The sequence below is a fragment of the Gossypium hirsutum genome, chromosome D05 (assembly GCF_007990345.1).
Source record: "Gossypium hirsutum isolate 1008001.06 chromosome D05, Gossypium_hirsutum_v2.1, whole genome shotgun sequence".
NCBI lineage: Eukaryota > Viridiplantae > Streptophyta > Magnoliopsida > Malvales > Malvaceae > Gossypium > Gossypium hirsutum.
Genome location: NC_053441.1, coordinates 63469926 through 63485603, shown reverse-complemented (window position 1 = coordinate 63485603; position 15678 = coordinate 63469926). Strand labels below are relative to the sequence as shown.

The window sequence follows — 15678 nt, the reverse complement described above, 5'->3', positions numbered from 1 at the left end:
CATTTTAAATTTTTGGTAAGTTTTCGTTCTGTTCACTTAATTAAAAAAATCACAAATTGGTAATTAAATTATTCAAAATTTTCATTTAACTAATTGAATTGTTAAAATCGGTACTGTAGGACTTTCTTTGTTCCTAATACCTACACCAATCAGAAGCTCTCTTGCACCTTCTATTCTATAATGTAGTTTTTTTTTTATGAAACAACTTTAGACATTATGAATCTGCGAACTGAAATTTAAATAGCTTTTTTATCTAATCTCCGACACTAACTGTTTGATCGACTTTGACCTAAGGTATATTATTCTATTCGTTGATGGATACGGATCTACTGTACCATTGCTAAATCATTGCTTGAAGCTCGTCGGTGGAACTTTTAAAAAAAATATTAGTCTAGTGACTTAAATAATTTTTTTGCATAGTTTAATGACTTAAATGAAAATTTCTGAATAATTCAATGACCAATTTATAACTTTTTTTAGTTAGGTGACCAAAATAAAAAAGTACCTATAGTTTAGTGACTAATGGTGAAGTTTACCCTAAATTTGTTTAAAAAATTTAGGGTAAACTAAACCAACTATCCTTAAAATTTGTTTAAAATTACGTTTTGACCATCTAACTTTCAAAAGTTACACAACAATCATATATGTTAATTAACGTGTCATATCATCCTCAGACAAGTGACAAGAATGTGAAAATTAGATAATATCAGTGACTGTTATGTAACTTTTAAAAATTAAATGATTGAAATGTAATTTTAAACAAAGTTTAAAGATAATTTACTCAAAAAATTAAAATTTCTTGTATCCCAAATTCATCCTTAAAGCCTCAAACCTAGAACACATCTTTATCGCCTTACACATATCCGGTTCTTTTTTATATTAGGCTTAATGGTAAATTTGGTTAATAACGTTTGCTTGTTTTGTCAAAATGACCCTAATTGTATTTTTGGGTATTTTTTGACCATGCAATTTGTATTTTCTAACAGATTTAATGCATAAATTCAATGTTTCAAAAAATTTTTTCTTTCAAAAGGTTTTAATCTTTCATACGTTTGTTTACTGAGAAGTTTTTTTACTGAGTTAATATTTTAGATACTTACGTTTAACTTTTTTAAATTAAGAGTTATTTTTTAATTTAATGTATTATTTATTTATTTTATTATTTCCACATGTAATTATCTTATTGGGTTATCTAAGTAATAAATTACATCTTATTAAAAATATTCCACATATGAAATTTTACATCATCCCCGTTAATTTTTTAACGATACTTTTATTAAATCTGTTAGAAAAAATAAATTGAAAAGAAGAACAAAGATTGATGGCAAAAAATTACAACCATTTTGACAAAACATGCAAACATTAGTGACCAAATTTAGCATTAAACTTTTATATTAATAGTGCAGAAAAATAATTACGAAAATGGGGCAAAAAGCGGATTTGTTATGAGAATAGTTCATTTTGAACAATAAAAGGCGATGTGATCAATATATCAAGCAATACCACCCCTATAAAAATAGTATTTTAATAAAAATAAATAAAACAATAAAATTAGAAAAATAATATTTGGATTTACAACTGCTTTTTACTTTAAAAGAAATTGTATATTTTATTAGCTTTATATTTATATTTTATAGTTTTTATAATTTATTTTAGGGTAATTTATTAAAATAGTCACTTTTGTTTGTCTCAGGTTACATTTTGATTACTTATGTTTGAAATATTATATTTTAGTTACGTTATTATATTGTAATATTTAGTCACTGAGCCATTAATTGTCATTAACTGTGTAACGGTAAATTGATGTGCTACATTAAAACTTTGTTTCAAATGAAAATTTTTGGTTAAATTCGACAATTGGTTCCTATATTTTTTCATTTTGAGTAATTTAATTTGTTTCTTTTATGTTCTTATAATTTTTTATTTAATTTTTCATTCTCTTCTACTTCTCTCTTTGTTTTCTTTCCTTCTTGATTTTTTAACGTAGTTTTGCTATGTTTTTTCGTTTGTTAAAACTAGTCCACAAGCTCGCCTCACTCCAAAAAAATTAAATTGTTCAGAAAAAATAAAATTATAGGAACTAGTTTTAACAAATGAAAAATATAGAAAAATTACGTTAAAAGAAATGAAGAATGAAGAAAATAGAGGGAGAAGTAGACCTATCCATGGGCCGGGCGGCCCGGCCCGGCCTGACGGCCCGCCCGAAATATGGGAGGGTTCGGGTAAAAATATAGGCCCGAAATATGGGCTTGGGCAAAAAAAAAGAGGCCCGTTTAAAAAATGGGCCGGGCTCGGGCTCAACTTTTTGGCCCGGGCCCGGCCCGAATATAATAAATATATATTTTTTATTTTTTAATTTTAAAATACTTTAAAAATATTTTTTTTATTTTTTTATTTTTAAAATATTTTTTTTATGTTTATTAAAAATCGGGCCGGGCATGGCAAAATTTCAGGCCCATATTTCGAGACAGACCGGGCTCGGGCCTAAGAGTCGGCCCGAACCCGACCCGGCCCGGCCCATGGACAGCTCTAGGGAGAAGCAGAAGAGAATGAGAAGTAAAAAAATGAAAGTTAAAAAAATATAAAAGAAAAAAATTTGCTCAAAATGAAAAAATATTGGGACCGATCGTATAAATTAACTTAAAATTTTTTGTTTGAAATGAAGACTTAAGTGTTACGTCAACTTACTGCTCAATGACTAAAATGTTATAAGGCGATAACGTAAGTAACCGAAATGTAACATTTCAAACATAAGTGACTAAAATATAATCTAAGGCAAGCAAAAGTGACTAATTTGGAAATTTATCCTATTTTTTAATTTGGTTAATATTCTATAATTATAAAAATTTAAATATTTAGAATAATTATCAGTTTTAATTAATAAATATCATAATGTAAAAAGCATTGTAAAACCCTACATAAATAAACTAGAGGAAGAACTTTCTTCTTCTTCTTCTTAAACCCTGCTTCTTAAATCCAAAGCTTAGAAAGGATGCGAAGACCGAAATCGAGAGCTGTCCGAAAACAACAGAAGAACAATGAGCTCCAAGAAATAGAGAATCTGAACGAATGGATAGAATCCCAGAAACCCGAATCCGGTACCAATCCTTTGTCACTAGACCCGCTCAAATCCAAGTCGCCAATCGGCCGAATTGTCGACCCTGAAAGTGGCGCCGTTTCATTCTCGAGGTACGCGGGAGCGAGGAAATTTTATGAGCTGCCGTTATCAAAGAGGACGAAGAATGGGTTGGAGGGAGGTGGGTTTAAGAAGATGACGGATATACAGGTGGCGTCTTTGCCTCACGCGCTTTGTGGAAGAGATATTCTCGGTGCCGCTAAAACTGGGTCCGGAAAGACTCTTGCTTTTGTTATTCCGGTTAGTGGGTTTTCTTATTAAAAGTTGATTTATTTCTATCAATTCATGAATATTAATCTTCTTTTTATTAGAAAATTAGGAGGAAAAGTTTGTGATTTTGAAAGAAGGGACTATTCTTAGGTTATTTTGAGGTTTGGAGCAGCATTTGGTTGGTTAAGTGTTAAGTGAAGGGTGTAATCAAGCTGAGCTAAGCTCGAGCTCGAGCCCGACTTGAAAGTTGAAGCTCAAAGCTTAGCTCAGGCTTGATTGAGTATGTAAGTTCAACTTTGCAATGACTGAATTGAATTCGAATTTTTTCGAGCTCAACCTAAGTATCTTGCAAGCACAATGGCATTTATTTTGTGGATTTAAGTCTATAGATGAAGATGTAAAATGAACTAAGACAGATGGCTTTTGTGATATGCAGGATTATCTTAAAACTAACTAATTATGTGTTGTTTTGTTAGTATTTCTGGACCTTTTTGAATATTACAGTAATGCTGAATCAATTGTTATGTCAGGTCCTGGAGAAGCTGCATAGAGAGAGATGGGGTCCTGAGGATGGAGTAGGCAGCATCATAATATCTCCCACAAGGGAACTAGCTGGTCAGCTTTTTGATGTATTAAAAACTGTTGGGACGCATCATAATTTTAGTGCTGGCCTTCTAATTGGTGGACGAAAGGAAGTTGACAGTGAGAAAGAGCGGGTGAATGAGCTGAATATTCTAGTTTGTACTCCTGGACGTCTTCTTCAGCATATGGATGAGACTCCAAATTTTGATTGTTCTCAGCTTCAGGTCAACAACTTGACATAATGTATAGTTAATTTGGTTATTAATTTTTTAATGGCTTGTTTCCGCTTTTTTTGTTTGATATTTTCCACTGCTCTGTTAGCTGCTGATTTGGGTAGTTACTTCTGGCCTATGAACAGGTTTTGGTCCTTGATGAGGCTGATCGTATTCTCGACATTGGTTTTAAGAAGACCTTAAATGCAATTGTATCACAGTTACCAAAGCGTAGACAAACATTGCTTTTCTCAGCAACGCAAACAAAGTCTGTTCAGGATCTTGCTAGGCTTAGCTTGAAAGATCCAGAGTATATTAGTGTGCACGAGAAAGCTGTGACGGCCACTCCTAGTCGCTTGCAGCAAACTGCTATGATTGTTCCTCTTGAACAAAAGTTGGACATGTTGTGGAGTTTCATAAAGGCACATCTTAGATCAAAGATCCTTGTGTTTCTTTCAAGCTGCAAAGAGGTATATTGCATTATTTATGTTGCATAAACTTAGTATATTCTGTTTAAAGTATTTATATTCGGGGGTCAAAATGCAAGTGATTTCATTTACAGTTGGGTCTTCATCAGCAATTTCCATAAATGTTTGGCTATCTTGGTTGGAATTTGATATCTTTGTTTGCATCTCATCAAATCCTGGTAGAATTTAGCAGCACCGTATTGAGAACAAGCAACTTCTCTGCCTGCCCATATCCCCATTTAGGTCTTTTAGGAATTTTAATTTTTGGATTTGGAACTTTTAATTTATATCCTCTTCTAGTATAGGTAGATTTTAGGGGGAAAAGAACTCTCTGTTGCTCCAAGTCCTAATTCTATGACTGCTTTTCTGTTTTTAGTGATTGTTTTTCTTCTTTTTTTGCCATCCTGGGAGTTTCTATAATGTGAAAAATGTTGTTTTGTAGGTTAAATTTGTCTTTGAAGCCTTCAAGAAACTGCGTCCTGGAATACCCTTGAAATGTCTTCATGGAAGGATGAACCAAGAGAAGAGGCTGGGTATATATTCCCAATTCTGCGAGTCTCAATCAGTTCTCTTCTCAACCGATGTGGCCTCCAGAGGCCTTGATTTTAACAAGGCCGTTGACTGGGTTGTGCAGGTAAATATTCTATAAAAGTAAACAAAACAGAAGCAGCATTTCTTTTTCATTATCTCAATGAGCTTCATTTCTTGTCTTAACAGGTAGATTGTCCCGAAGATGTTGCATCCTATATACACCGAGTTGGCCGCACTGCTCGTTATCTTTCCGGAGGAAGGTCGGTTTTATTTTTGACGCCTTCAGAAATGAAGATGCTTGAAAAGTTACAGGCAGCAAAAGTACCTATACAGTTTATTAAGGTAGATTAATCATGATATTCTTTCGTTTCTGAATCACATCTTGATATATGTGACTTGTATGTTAATCTTGCTATTATGGTACTGGTTTCCCAGGCAAATACAAAGAGGTTACAACCAGTTTCTGGATTATTGTCGGCTTTACTAGTTAAATATCCAGACATGCAGCAGCTGGCACAGAGGGCCTTTATCACATATCTGCGTTCTATTTATATTCAAAAAGATAAAGAGGTTTTTGATGTCACGAAATTGCCTATTGACGAATATTCAGCATCACTTGGTTTGCCAATGACCCCCAAAGTCAAGTTCTTGAATCAAAAAGAGAAAAGAGAAACCAAGTCAGAAAAATCTTCTCTCATTGAACCAAAAATATATGATGAAGAAAATGAGTCAGTTATTCCAAAGGAAGAGCTACTTGTTGAAGATGTCAAAGACAACAGAGGGGACAAAGATTTTCTTTTGAAGGATGATGCACCAGATGTTGAAGGAAATACTAGCGAAATCGGAGATATCGTGTATACTCCTTATTTATATATTTACATACAGAGCAATGATAAGATGGCCTTGCAGTAATGAAAAAATAATTTCATTTATGTACTAGTAGGTTAAATGGCAAATTCTTTTATATAGCTGCTTTGGCTCGTAAGCTTAACTGGTTACGTGGTAACTTGCACAGATTCTAGTTTTTCTTTTTCTGGGAATAGGTAGATCGTTTTACATTAGTCAATTATGTATGCCCCTGGGTAGTTTTACCTTAATGATTTGTTTTATTTGTAGTCCATTACTTGAAATCAGTTTTTGAGTTGGTTTTCTTATTTTCAGGTCAGCAACACGGGTCTTGAAGAAAAAAAAGCTGAAGATCAATGTTCATAGGCCTGTGGGGACAAGGGTTGTCTTTGATGAGGAAGGCAACACACAAGCTCCACTTGCTATGTTGGCTGACAAGACAAGTGGCGATATACTGCTTGACCAAGGTATTACATTATCCCTTCTGTTGGCCTATGTTGCTGCGATTTTTTATTATTCTTGAAATACCTGAGTCTGGCACCCATGTTTGACTCATGTTTGGACATGATGGGTATAGAGTTATGACCCTTCAGAGTTATGGAAAAACTTGGAAAAATTGAATATATCTGTGTCAGACACATACCTGTATTCAACATTCACAACCCAATATAGTTTATAGGCTACTCTTCTGCAACTTTTAATGTATAAATTGCCAGTTAACTTGGTCTCCTTTTTTCTACTTATGTATCAAATTGAAAATGTAATCGTAGGACGAATTCAGTTCTTTCCCCTACTAAAAGCTTGAATGGTTTTAAACATCATCTTATGCCATTCAAAATTTGATGCTACTTCCGATAATAGTGGTTCATCCCCTGGCATAAAGAAGGATCAAATACTGTGTTTTCCGTACTTTGCCGATGTTGAATGCATCGCTGCTTCTTGATGTTTTTCAAACTCATGTTTCCACATTGCAGACAAAAAGAATGATTTCTACAAGAAAATGAGGGAAGAGCTGAAGCAGGTGGACAAGGAAGACAAACTTCTAGAGCGGCAACGGCTTAGGGAGAAACGGATCAAGAAGAAGATGAAGTTGAAGAAAGGGCAAAGGGAAGAAGAGGATGGTGAAGAGGAGGAGGATGATCTTTCAGGTTCAGAAGGAGAACCGGATGCGAACAGAAAACGGAAAAGATCGAAAATATACTTTCATAGTGATAGCGATGACGGTGAAAAGGAAGAAGATAAGGCTGGATCGGCGAGTATCAAGGCCGAATCCATTTCTCTGGCAGAACAAGAAGAACTTGCTCTTAAGTTATTAAACTCAATGCACTCGTAAATTTTACGATACGATTTTCCAGTTTTGGTCGGTGTTGTTTACCGTTTACCGGTTGTAGTATGTCAGTTTCTTATTCAATCATAAAACATAGTCAAATGTTTACCTGCACAACTGGAACAATGAATTTGAAAAAAGACAAAAGGAGTAATGACAGGAAATTTTTGGTTTATTACATTTGGAGTCCTTTAAATTTGAGTTACTACATCTCCGATGGTATCGATGATGAAATGGAAAAGGTGGCTAAAATAAGAACTACCCAATGTGTCTAACTCAAAACTCCATTGATGTACTGAAAAGGAGATCATGTCCAGTTTTGCTGGAACGCTAAAGGAAACTTATTGGGACAGATGTTTGCTCAAATGAAGTAAATGAACAGTTTTTCCAATTAAAAGAAAAAGGTAAATTAGAGACCAATAATAACTTAATTTTGGATCGACAAAATATTCATTCAAGTTTTAATTCAAAATAGTGACTGTTTTGTCAACTAGTTTAAAATAGTGACTGTTTTGTCAACTAGTCTAAAATTGAGTGACTTGTAGTTAATTTACTCAAAAAAAAAAAAAAAAACAGAGAATCATATCATATACCTAACACGATATCTGGAAAGTTAATGGTGGGTATGAAAAAAACATGTTGTGTGCAGAGTGGAAGTTCACCAGCTGCATCTCCAAGGCACTGATCTGAATTTCTTTTTCTTACTTTTCTGAAATGGGTTTTTCTTCATCGTGTTCTTTGTTTAAACACCATTTAATTATTAGCTTTGTCATTAACATAGCCATCATCACAATCTCACATGTCAATGGATGCTTTACATCAATATTCAGCTTTGGTGATTCCTTAACTGATACCGGCAACTTACATCAACTTTCACTTTCAGAATCAAAAAAACTTTCCCACTTTGATTTTCCTCCTTATGGAAGAACCTTCTTTGGCTATCCAACTGGGAGATGCTCTGATGGAAGCTTGGTTATAGATTTCATTGGTATGTTTACATGCTTTAAAATGGGTTATGTTTATATTGTATGAATTTATTTTTCCCTTTATATTTTTCCTTATTTTTTTTTCATGGTTTTGCAGCTGAAGATTTCGGATTTCCATTTTTAGCACCATATTTTGGAGGTGAAAATGGAAAACCCAGTAACATAGAGAATGGTGTGAATTTTGCTATAGCGGGTGCTACAGCACTTGATGTTGTGTTTTTCAAAGAAAGAGGAATCCATAATCCCTTAACGAATGGTTCTTTGGGTGTTCAATTGGGATATTTCAAAGATGTTTTGCCTTCATTTTGTTCATCTTCTTCAGGTAAGTTTTTTCTTCTTTTTGGTGTCTTCTGTTTGGTTTTGGAAGGAAAATGAGAGGGCATGAACTTCCCAGATTTTGAAAAAAATCAGTAGTTCAAAATGTAAATAGGATCAAGAGTTAATATTTAGCTAAGATAGCAGAGTAACCAACAAAAAATTTCAACCATGGTAACTCTCTTTTAGCCTTAACCCCTTCTCATTTTTCTTACCATCAGTTTAGGGTTTACAGAATGGGCACCTCCATTGATAGAGATCAGTACCACAAGATTAAATATAGAAAAAAGAATTGAGAAAACTATAAACAAAAATCAAAACCTACCAATTGAAAGTTCTTACTTCAAGCTTATTGATTACCCAGTTATCTTAAAGAAATCATATTCTAGGACGTCACCTCACAACAATTGTAAGTGAACAGTGTATCACTCTACTGTCTCCTATCCATAAGCTCAGTGGCAGAGTCAAAAGGGCTGGCAGGGCTCCAACCCTTAAAATAGAAAATTTTTTATTTAAATATTTATAATTTATAAAATTTTAAATTAATAATGATAAAATTAAACTTTCAAAATAAATAATAATTAAATTAAACTTTGATTTAAAAATAATAAAAATTTGATTTAATCCTTTAAATTATAAAGATATAAATTATTAAAATAGTAAATTATAAAAAGATATGTAATTTAATTTCGGTCCAAAAAAAATTTTCTTACTCCGCCATTGCATAAGATAGCTCACCATAACATCTGAGAAAAGGTCAAGACACAAAATCACCCACCATCTCCTCTCATTCTCTTCCCACCACCATCCAATGACTCATCGCCTTAATCTAGGTAAACTTCCACATCATCCATCTTCTCCTCCTTGTTAGTTTCATTGGTTAGAAATCGTCCATATCCCAGAATTTAATGAAATAGAAGGCTCTCGTCTTCCCCTTTTAAACCCATACCAATCCTTTTAAAAATTATTTAGGCTTTCTATAAAATTCATAGTTTGTTCAAAAGCTCAAGCTCCTATGGCATACATCCAGTTAACAAAATTGACCAGTGCATTCTCCCAGTAAGTATAATAGAACATTTTGTGACTTCTATAGCAATGGATTGAGCATGGCTACTCTCACATTCACTTTGGAGCATTAAGCTTAGCTCTAAGCTACCATGGCACCAAAGGACAACCAACTTTGCCAGGATAAACCTTTAGGCTCAAGATGCCTCAAGTATAAACATGCTTGTATAGGTATCATAGAAGCCTCCCTTAACTCAGGAACAATCTATCTTTCTTCCCCAACTACATGGCACTCAAAGATCCAATACTCCTCAAATGCCTCAAACTTTAGATCGAAACAGTTGGAGCAAAAATGGTCAGTGCCACAAATGAAGCAACCCTCCACTACTAGTTGGCTTACAGAGTTAAAGGTCATGCGATTGACAACTTCATCCCATTCAAACATGAGATCCTGTTCGTGAAATTTGATGCACAAGAAAACTTAGTCACTTTTGTAAATGTTCTTAAAGTTGTAACTAGGTAACAGATGGATCTCTCTACTCCCTTTCTCATGGATTGCAAAGTATGAAAAGTCCAGTCTATGGAGGCAACATGCACCACTAATTCGGACAAAACGGTGACCACCAAATTCAAACGTGAAGAAATGGATAGAAAATAGGTCGCATCTTTTGTCTTTCCAACCTAGTTCATGACAGAGTCAGTGTTCACGTCTCAAACAGTGCGGTTCTAGATGTATTTACCAAGATATGATTGTGGTCTTGGTCGATGAACACCCATCATCACAGTTTCTACACTGAAGGAACTTTGATATATTAAAGGTTCCTCAACTATACATTGTCCATGGGATATAAACTATGACTGTGATGGATGCCATGAAGATAGTCTCACATCAGGCTTTGAACCAATCGGACCAAAGACAGAAAAATAAAAGCAAAAACAGATGTTCTTCTGAGAAAACACTCTACAAAAAGATACCTTGATGGAGATCCCTGAGTTGCACACCACTTGGACAAGACCACAAACCAGTACATGGTGAAATACACGCCACCTCCATTGGCAACAATAGTGCAAGAGGACATTCTTCCTTCAGATGAGCCAACACTTCCACCTTCTCCAAAACTAAGAAGATAAAAGCCACACCCTTGAAATGCAATAGGACTAGCGTACATTGAAAAAGAAAGACAAGAAAAACAGAAGGCACAGATTTCTTAGGTCTGTAAGATCCAACCAAAAACCCTGCATGACACAGTTTCTTCTATTACGAGATTACCAAAGAGACCAAAAGAGATGCATATTGAAAGCCCTTAACCTTACTGATAGGGATGAAAGAGAAACCAAAAGAAAGCAGTGGCATTAGAAGAAGTTTGAAATTGGCAAACCCAAAATCCATTGCACAAAATGCCAACCTTTAGAGAATTGAAAACAAGATCAACCAGATCAATGAACATTTTGACCACCATCTCCAGACACTTCAAAATGTAATCTATGAGATCCAAATGCGACTAGATGTTCTTAACAAGGAACTCCAACAAAGTTCAAAGACGAGCCGAGGATTCATATTTACAATGTCTGGAAAAATAAGCAGAGATTAGATCTCTCCAAAAGCAATTCCTAGATTTACAATGGCAATACAACTAGAAGGTTTAAGAGCAAGAAGCTAAAAGTTTCTACCAGCTAGCGCCAAGGATGTTTGATACATACCCTCAAGCTTCTCAGGCACCATGACATATTCCTTTCTACTCCTCCCAACATCTTTAGTCAGCTCCTCTGACAACACCTTCTCTACTGTCATCTCCTCCTGTTCGACGAGATTTGTTCACTCCCCTGAACTTAGAAGCACAGCAGGCTCCACCAGGTGTAAGGGTTACTAAAGCATGGGTCTAGAAGTTCAAATAGGAATAACAACAACTGTAGAAAGAAAAAGAAAAAGAAAAGGCATGTTAACACTCCTCTACCAAATTCAACTAGGCCCAAGACTGCAACAAGCTTTCTAGATCCAAAATTGGTGCTTCATCCAGGCAACCAACATAGTTGATGACAAAGGAAGCAGATACACCGAGTGTATTCTCCTCTATACTAAATGGTATGGTTAGGGATAACATACTAGTCGTTGACATAGAAGAATCCTCTGAGTACTCCTCCCAAGGATATACAAAAGACTCCATAATACCTAGTGACAGTGTAATACTATGCTGAAAGAATGCCTTCCTTAGATGTTTCTCATTGAACCTCAAGTAGAAACATTGATGACATTCCATCGAGCAAATGGAATATACTATTTCAAGAGTACTAGGCATGGACGTACATTGAATTATTCAAAGTAGGTGCTACAACAAACTTAGTCCTATTGTAGTTTGTTGCAAGAGTAATAGGATAGTTCAAAGAGTTTTGGATGCATTAGGAGGATACAAACAAGCTATGCAAGAATTAGCAACAGTATTTTGTGGACAACAGGGGCATAGGATTGATAAGATCCGAGAGCAATTTTTCAAGTTGAAATGTTGTTCTCTTCACTTGATAGAAATTACAAAATTCTCTAAGTATTACTTCATACTTGAAGGACTCAACAATATCAAACTATAGTAAGTGTTCCTCATATCAATCCCAAAACAACTCAGTGACAAAACTTAAAGCCTACTAGCTGCAAGAGACCTCTCTATCTCCATTGTTCGCCTTGGAGATCTATACAAAATTATGCATATGGCCCTTGATATGATTTGCAATGAGCACAAATAGATCATGAACATGGTTCAGATTCAAAGTGCCTCAAAACCCCTGTGCTTTCCCTTTAGGACTGCAAATCAAATGCTTAAAGAATGACTCTGAATGTCTTTGCCATTATGGCAAGAGGAAGCTTACAGAAGATCCCATTACAAGTCCAGATTCTCTTATAGACTCAGCAATTTCCACAAAAAGGCATTTAGGCAAAACAATGAATATTATAAGCCAAACAAATTTCAATATGGCAGATAGACCCTAAACCCTAAACAGAATAAAATTTTGCAAACCGATCAAGTACGAATATAAGTCGATCCGTGAATGGATGTGCAAATCTAATCCTTTAGATATGTTGTGAATTGAAGTTGTTGGCAATGACAACTACGAACACTGAAAGGATGTCTCCATAGCCCGTAGCAGGTATGAGCTAAGGACATCTACAGTGTTTAGCTACAGTATCTCATGTCTCCTACTTTTGTTATGTTTTATAGAATTTACTTAATATTTAATTCTTATATTTAAAAGGAAAAATTGTAAAGTTAAAATATCTTTTTCTTTTAATGGCAATGTGGTTTGACTCACAGATTGTAAAGATTTCCTCAAGAAGTCGTTAATAGTGATGGGAGAGATAGGAGGAAATGATTACAATTATGCATTCCTTCAAGGCAAAAACACTGTGGAGATTCTACACTTTGTTCCTCTTGTTGTTGATACCATTGCTTCAGCAATCGCGGTAACAAATTTATTCATGTTGGATAGATACTCGTGTTTGACACTTATATATTGACATATAAATATAATTATTTAATTTCAAAAGATCATCAAATACATGAAAAACTTTTAAAAAATTTGTATTCAACACTCATGTCCAACCAAGGTCCAAGGGATGGGTAGACAAGGGCCCCGACCCTCCTAAAACGGGAAATTTATGCTTTAGATCCTAAAATTTATAAAATCATAAATTAACATATAGTAAAATTATAGTTTGCCCCCAAAATGCTAGAAATTTAATTTAATCATTTTAAAAACCATAACGATATTAGCTAATACAAGGATCAAATTGTATTTTAGTTCTTATGAAAAATATATAACTTCATCTCGACTGCCCCTAAAAAAATTTCTGACTTTGCCCGTGTCTAACATCTAAATATTGTAACATGACTTTAAAAGATCCTTCAAATATTTGAAAATTTTAGGAAAATCTAAATATACTCTGTGTCGCATACATGCCTGTATTTGACACAGACATAGGGATATAACTTTGAATAATACACTAAATACATGAAAAAACATAGAAAAAATTAATCATACCCATGCTGGATATATACTTTTATCGAACGGACGACAATCTTTTACAGAATTTCTTCGTATCAGAAAAAGCTTTTTTAATTGATAAAAGACAATGCTATGCAGGAGTTGATAGGGCTAGGGGCGGTCACTATTTTGGTCCCTGGAAACCTTCCAATTGGATGCTCCCCAGCATATCTCACATACTTTCAAGGTTCCGATATGGCGGATTATGATCCTTTAACTGGTTGCATAACATGGCTGAACCAATTCTCCGAGTTCCACAACGAACAGCTTCAGGAAAAGCTTGATCAGGTTCGCAAGCTTCATCGAAACGTCAACATCATTTACGCAGATTATTACAACACTGCAATGCGTTTCTACCATTCCCTGAACCAATTCGGTAAGGCTTATACCTTATAGTATTATAGAGAACTTTATATTAGAAGTTAGATTGGATTTCATCCCCTTTACTCAAAAAATAGATAAATTAATCCTTATCTATTAGATTAAAGAGCAAATTGGTCTTTTCTAGTAAAAATTTCATTCATTTTACTGTTAAAATTAACATTACTGACAAAATAATCAAATAGTTACACTACTGTGCCATATGTACCTCACTCTGACATACAAGAACCAATTTTTAACAGTAGAAATGAATGAAATTTTTAACTAAAGAACTAATTTGCTCTTTAATCTAATGTATATGAACTAATTTACTTGAGCCTCCATAATACTTTTACCGGTTTCTGTCTTGTATGCAGATTACTGGCACGTAAAAGTGTTGTAATCTGTATAATATATACATAACGATTGAATTTCGGCCTGTTTACATGGTTCTTTTCTGTTTTTGTTGAATGATTACAGGGTTTACTGAAACACTTAGAGCATGTTGTGGAGGGGGAGGTCGATACAATTACAGTTCATCAATGGCATGCGGGGATCTGCCATTAACGGCAAGCTGCAACGACCCTTCTTCACATGTGAGTTGGGATGGTTTACATTATACTGAGGCAACTTACAGATGGATTTCAAAGGGTGTTTTAGAAGAATTATATGCTATTCCTTATACAAATAGCTTGTGTTTTTCATCTACCGTCAACAAACAAATTTATTGAAAATAAATTCATACAAAAAGGGTTTAATCTAGTGGTTTTTCAGGATCTTTATAAATCTTGTTCGAATGTCAATATATATTATCAATCTCATTATAAGTTCTGATCATAATTGTTCTTTTTAATATAATATTTAGAATTATTTATAGTCCTTTCCCGACCATAAATAAGACGATAACGAATTCATGTCTTCTTGTATTGATGACAATGTTCATATCAATCGAGCTAAAACTTGATTGGAAAAGATATTTGCATATAGGGGCGAGTATTAATGGCTTTAAACTCGATCAAACCCATCAAATTTGATTCTCTCTTGGTTTTAGAGATTAATTGGGTCTTTTTTTAATAGATTTATTCGGTTAATTTGACCATTAATTAGTTCATTTATTTATTTATATTTCTATAAATATTAAATATTTTATTAAGTTCAGTATTACGTGCATCATCTTAGTTGATGAAATTACTTTTACTTTACATGGTAAATTGCATAGTTTAAGTGTCTTTTTGTCTTTTTTATATATTTTATATAAAAAATATATACATAATAAGATTTGGATTTCCCCCTATAATTTTAAACATTATACTTTACTCCTCCATCAAAGTCTTATTTGTTATTTATATTAATTTTTTTATAAATATTCTCTCTCTCTATATATTTATTCACATGTGAGTCTGAGTGTACTATAATCTAGTTATAATGTAAAATAATTTTAGCATAAATATATAAATAATTATTTTTTAAATTGGTTGAAGTAACCGACTTAAATTTACTTTGATTTTTCGATTAATCAAGCTGAGGTAGTATCATAAGTTAATTTGATATCAACTAAAAAGTTTAAAAATTAGAAGTTTTTAATTTGTCTTTAAATAATATTATAATTTGTTTTAAATTAGATAGTTTTGATTTTGATTTTTCGATTAATCAAGCTGAATTGATATCA

General features: G+C 33.8%; 2 protein-coding genes across 2 annotated transcripts; both read left to right on the top strand.

Moving 5' to 3' along the window:
* Window positions 1-2891: 2891 nt before the first annotated feature.
* LOC107903330 (DEAD-box ATP-dependent RNA helicase 32) lies at window positions 2892-7489 on the top strand. Its single transcript, XM_041092456.1, has 8 exons — window positions 2892-3376; window positions 3877-4152; window positions 4287-4610; window positions 5050-5241; window positions 5325-5480; window positions 5574-5992; window positions 6300-6451; window positions 6959-7489. Exons 1-8 carry the CDS (start codon window positions 2993-2995, stop codon window positions 7315-7317), a joined length of 2262 nt encoding a protein of 753 aa, XP_040948390.1. The 5' UTR covers window positions 2892-2992; the 3' UTR covers window positions 7318-7489.
* Window positions 7490-7843: 354 nt separating this feature from the next.
* Window positions 7844-15046, top strand: LOC107902122 (GDSL esterase/lipase At1g28570). Its single transcript, XM_041092455.1, has 5 exons — window positions 7844-8299; window positions 8395-8619; window positions 12920-13068; window positions 13749-14025; window positions 14490-15046. Exons 1-5 carry the CDS (start codon window positions 8026-8028, stop codon window positions 14738-14740), a joined length of 1176 nt encoding a protein of 391 aa, XP_040948389.1. The 5' UTR covers window positions 7844-8025; the 3' UTR covers window positions 14741-15046.
* Window positions 15047-15678: the final 632 nt, after the last annotated feature.

What these genes read in the sequence shown, in the direction of transcription:
- LOC107903330 (XM_041092456.1), top strand. Translation starts at nt 2,993, where the DNA reads ATGCGAAGACCGAAATCGAGAGCTGTCCGAAAACAACAGAAGAACAAT. An exon ending in CTCTTGCTTTTGTTATTCCG is followed by an intron (nt 3,377 to 3,876) that starts GTTAGTGGGTTT and finishes TTGTTATGTCAG; the next exon opens with GTCCTGGAGAAGCTGCATAG. An exon ending in TTGATTGTTCTCAGCTTCAG is followed by an intron (nt 4,153 to 4,286) that starts GTCAACAACTTG and finishes GCCTATGAACAG; the next exon opens with GTTTTGGTCCTTGATGAGGC.
- LOC107902122 (XM_041092455.1), top strand. Translation starts at nt 8,026, where the DNA reads ATGGGTTTTTCTTCATCGTGTTCTTTGTTTAAACACCATTTAATTATT. An exon ending in ATTTTGTTCATCTTCTTCAG is followed by an intron (nt 8,620 to 12,919) that starts GTAAGTTTTTTC and finishes TTTGACTCACAG; the next exon opens with ATTGTAAAGATTTCCTCAAG. An exon ending in CCATTCCCTGAACCAATTCG is followed by an intron (nt 14,026 to 14,489) that starts GTAAGGCTTATA and finishes GAATGATTACAG; the next exon opens with GGTTTACTGAAACACTTAGA.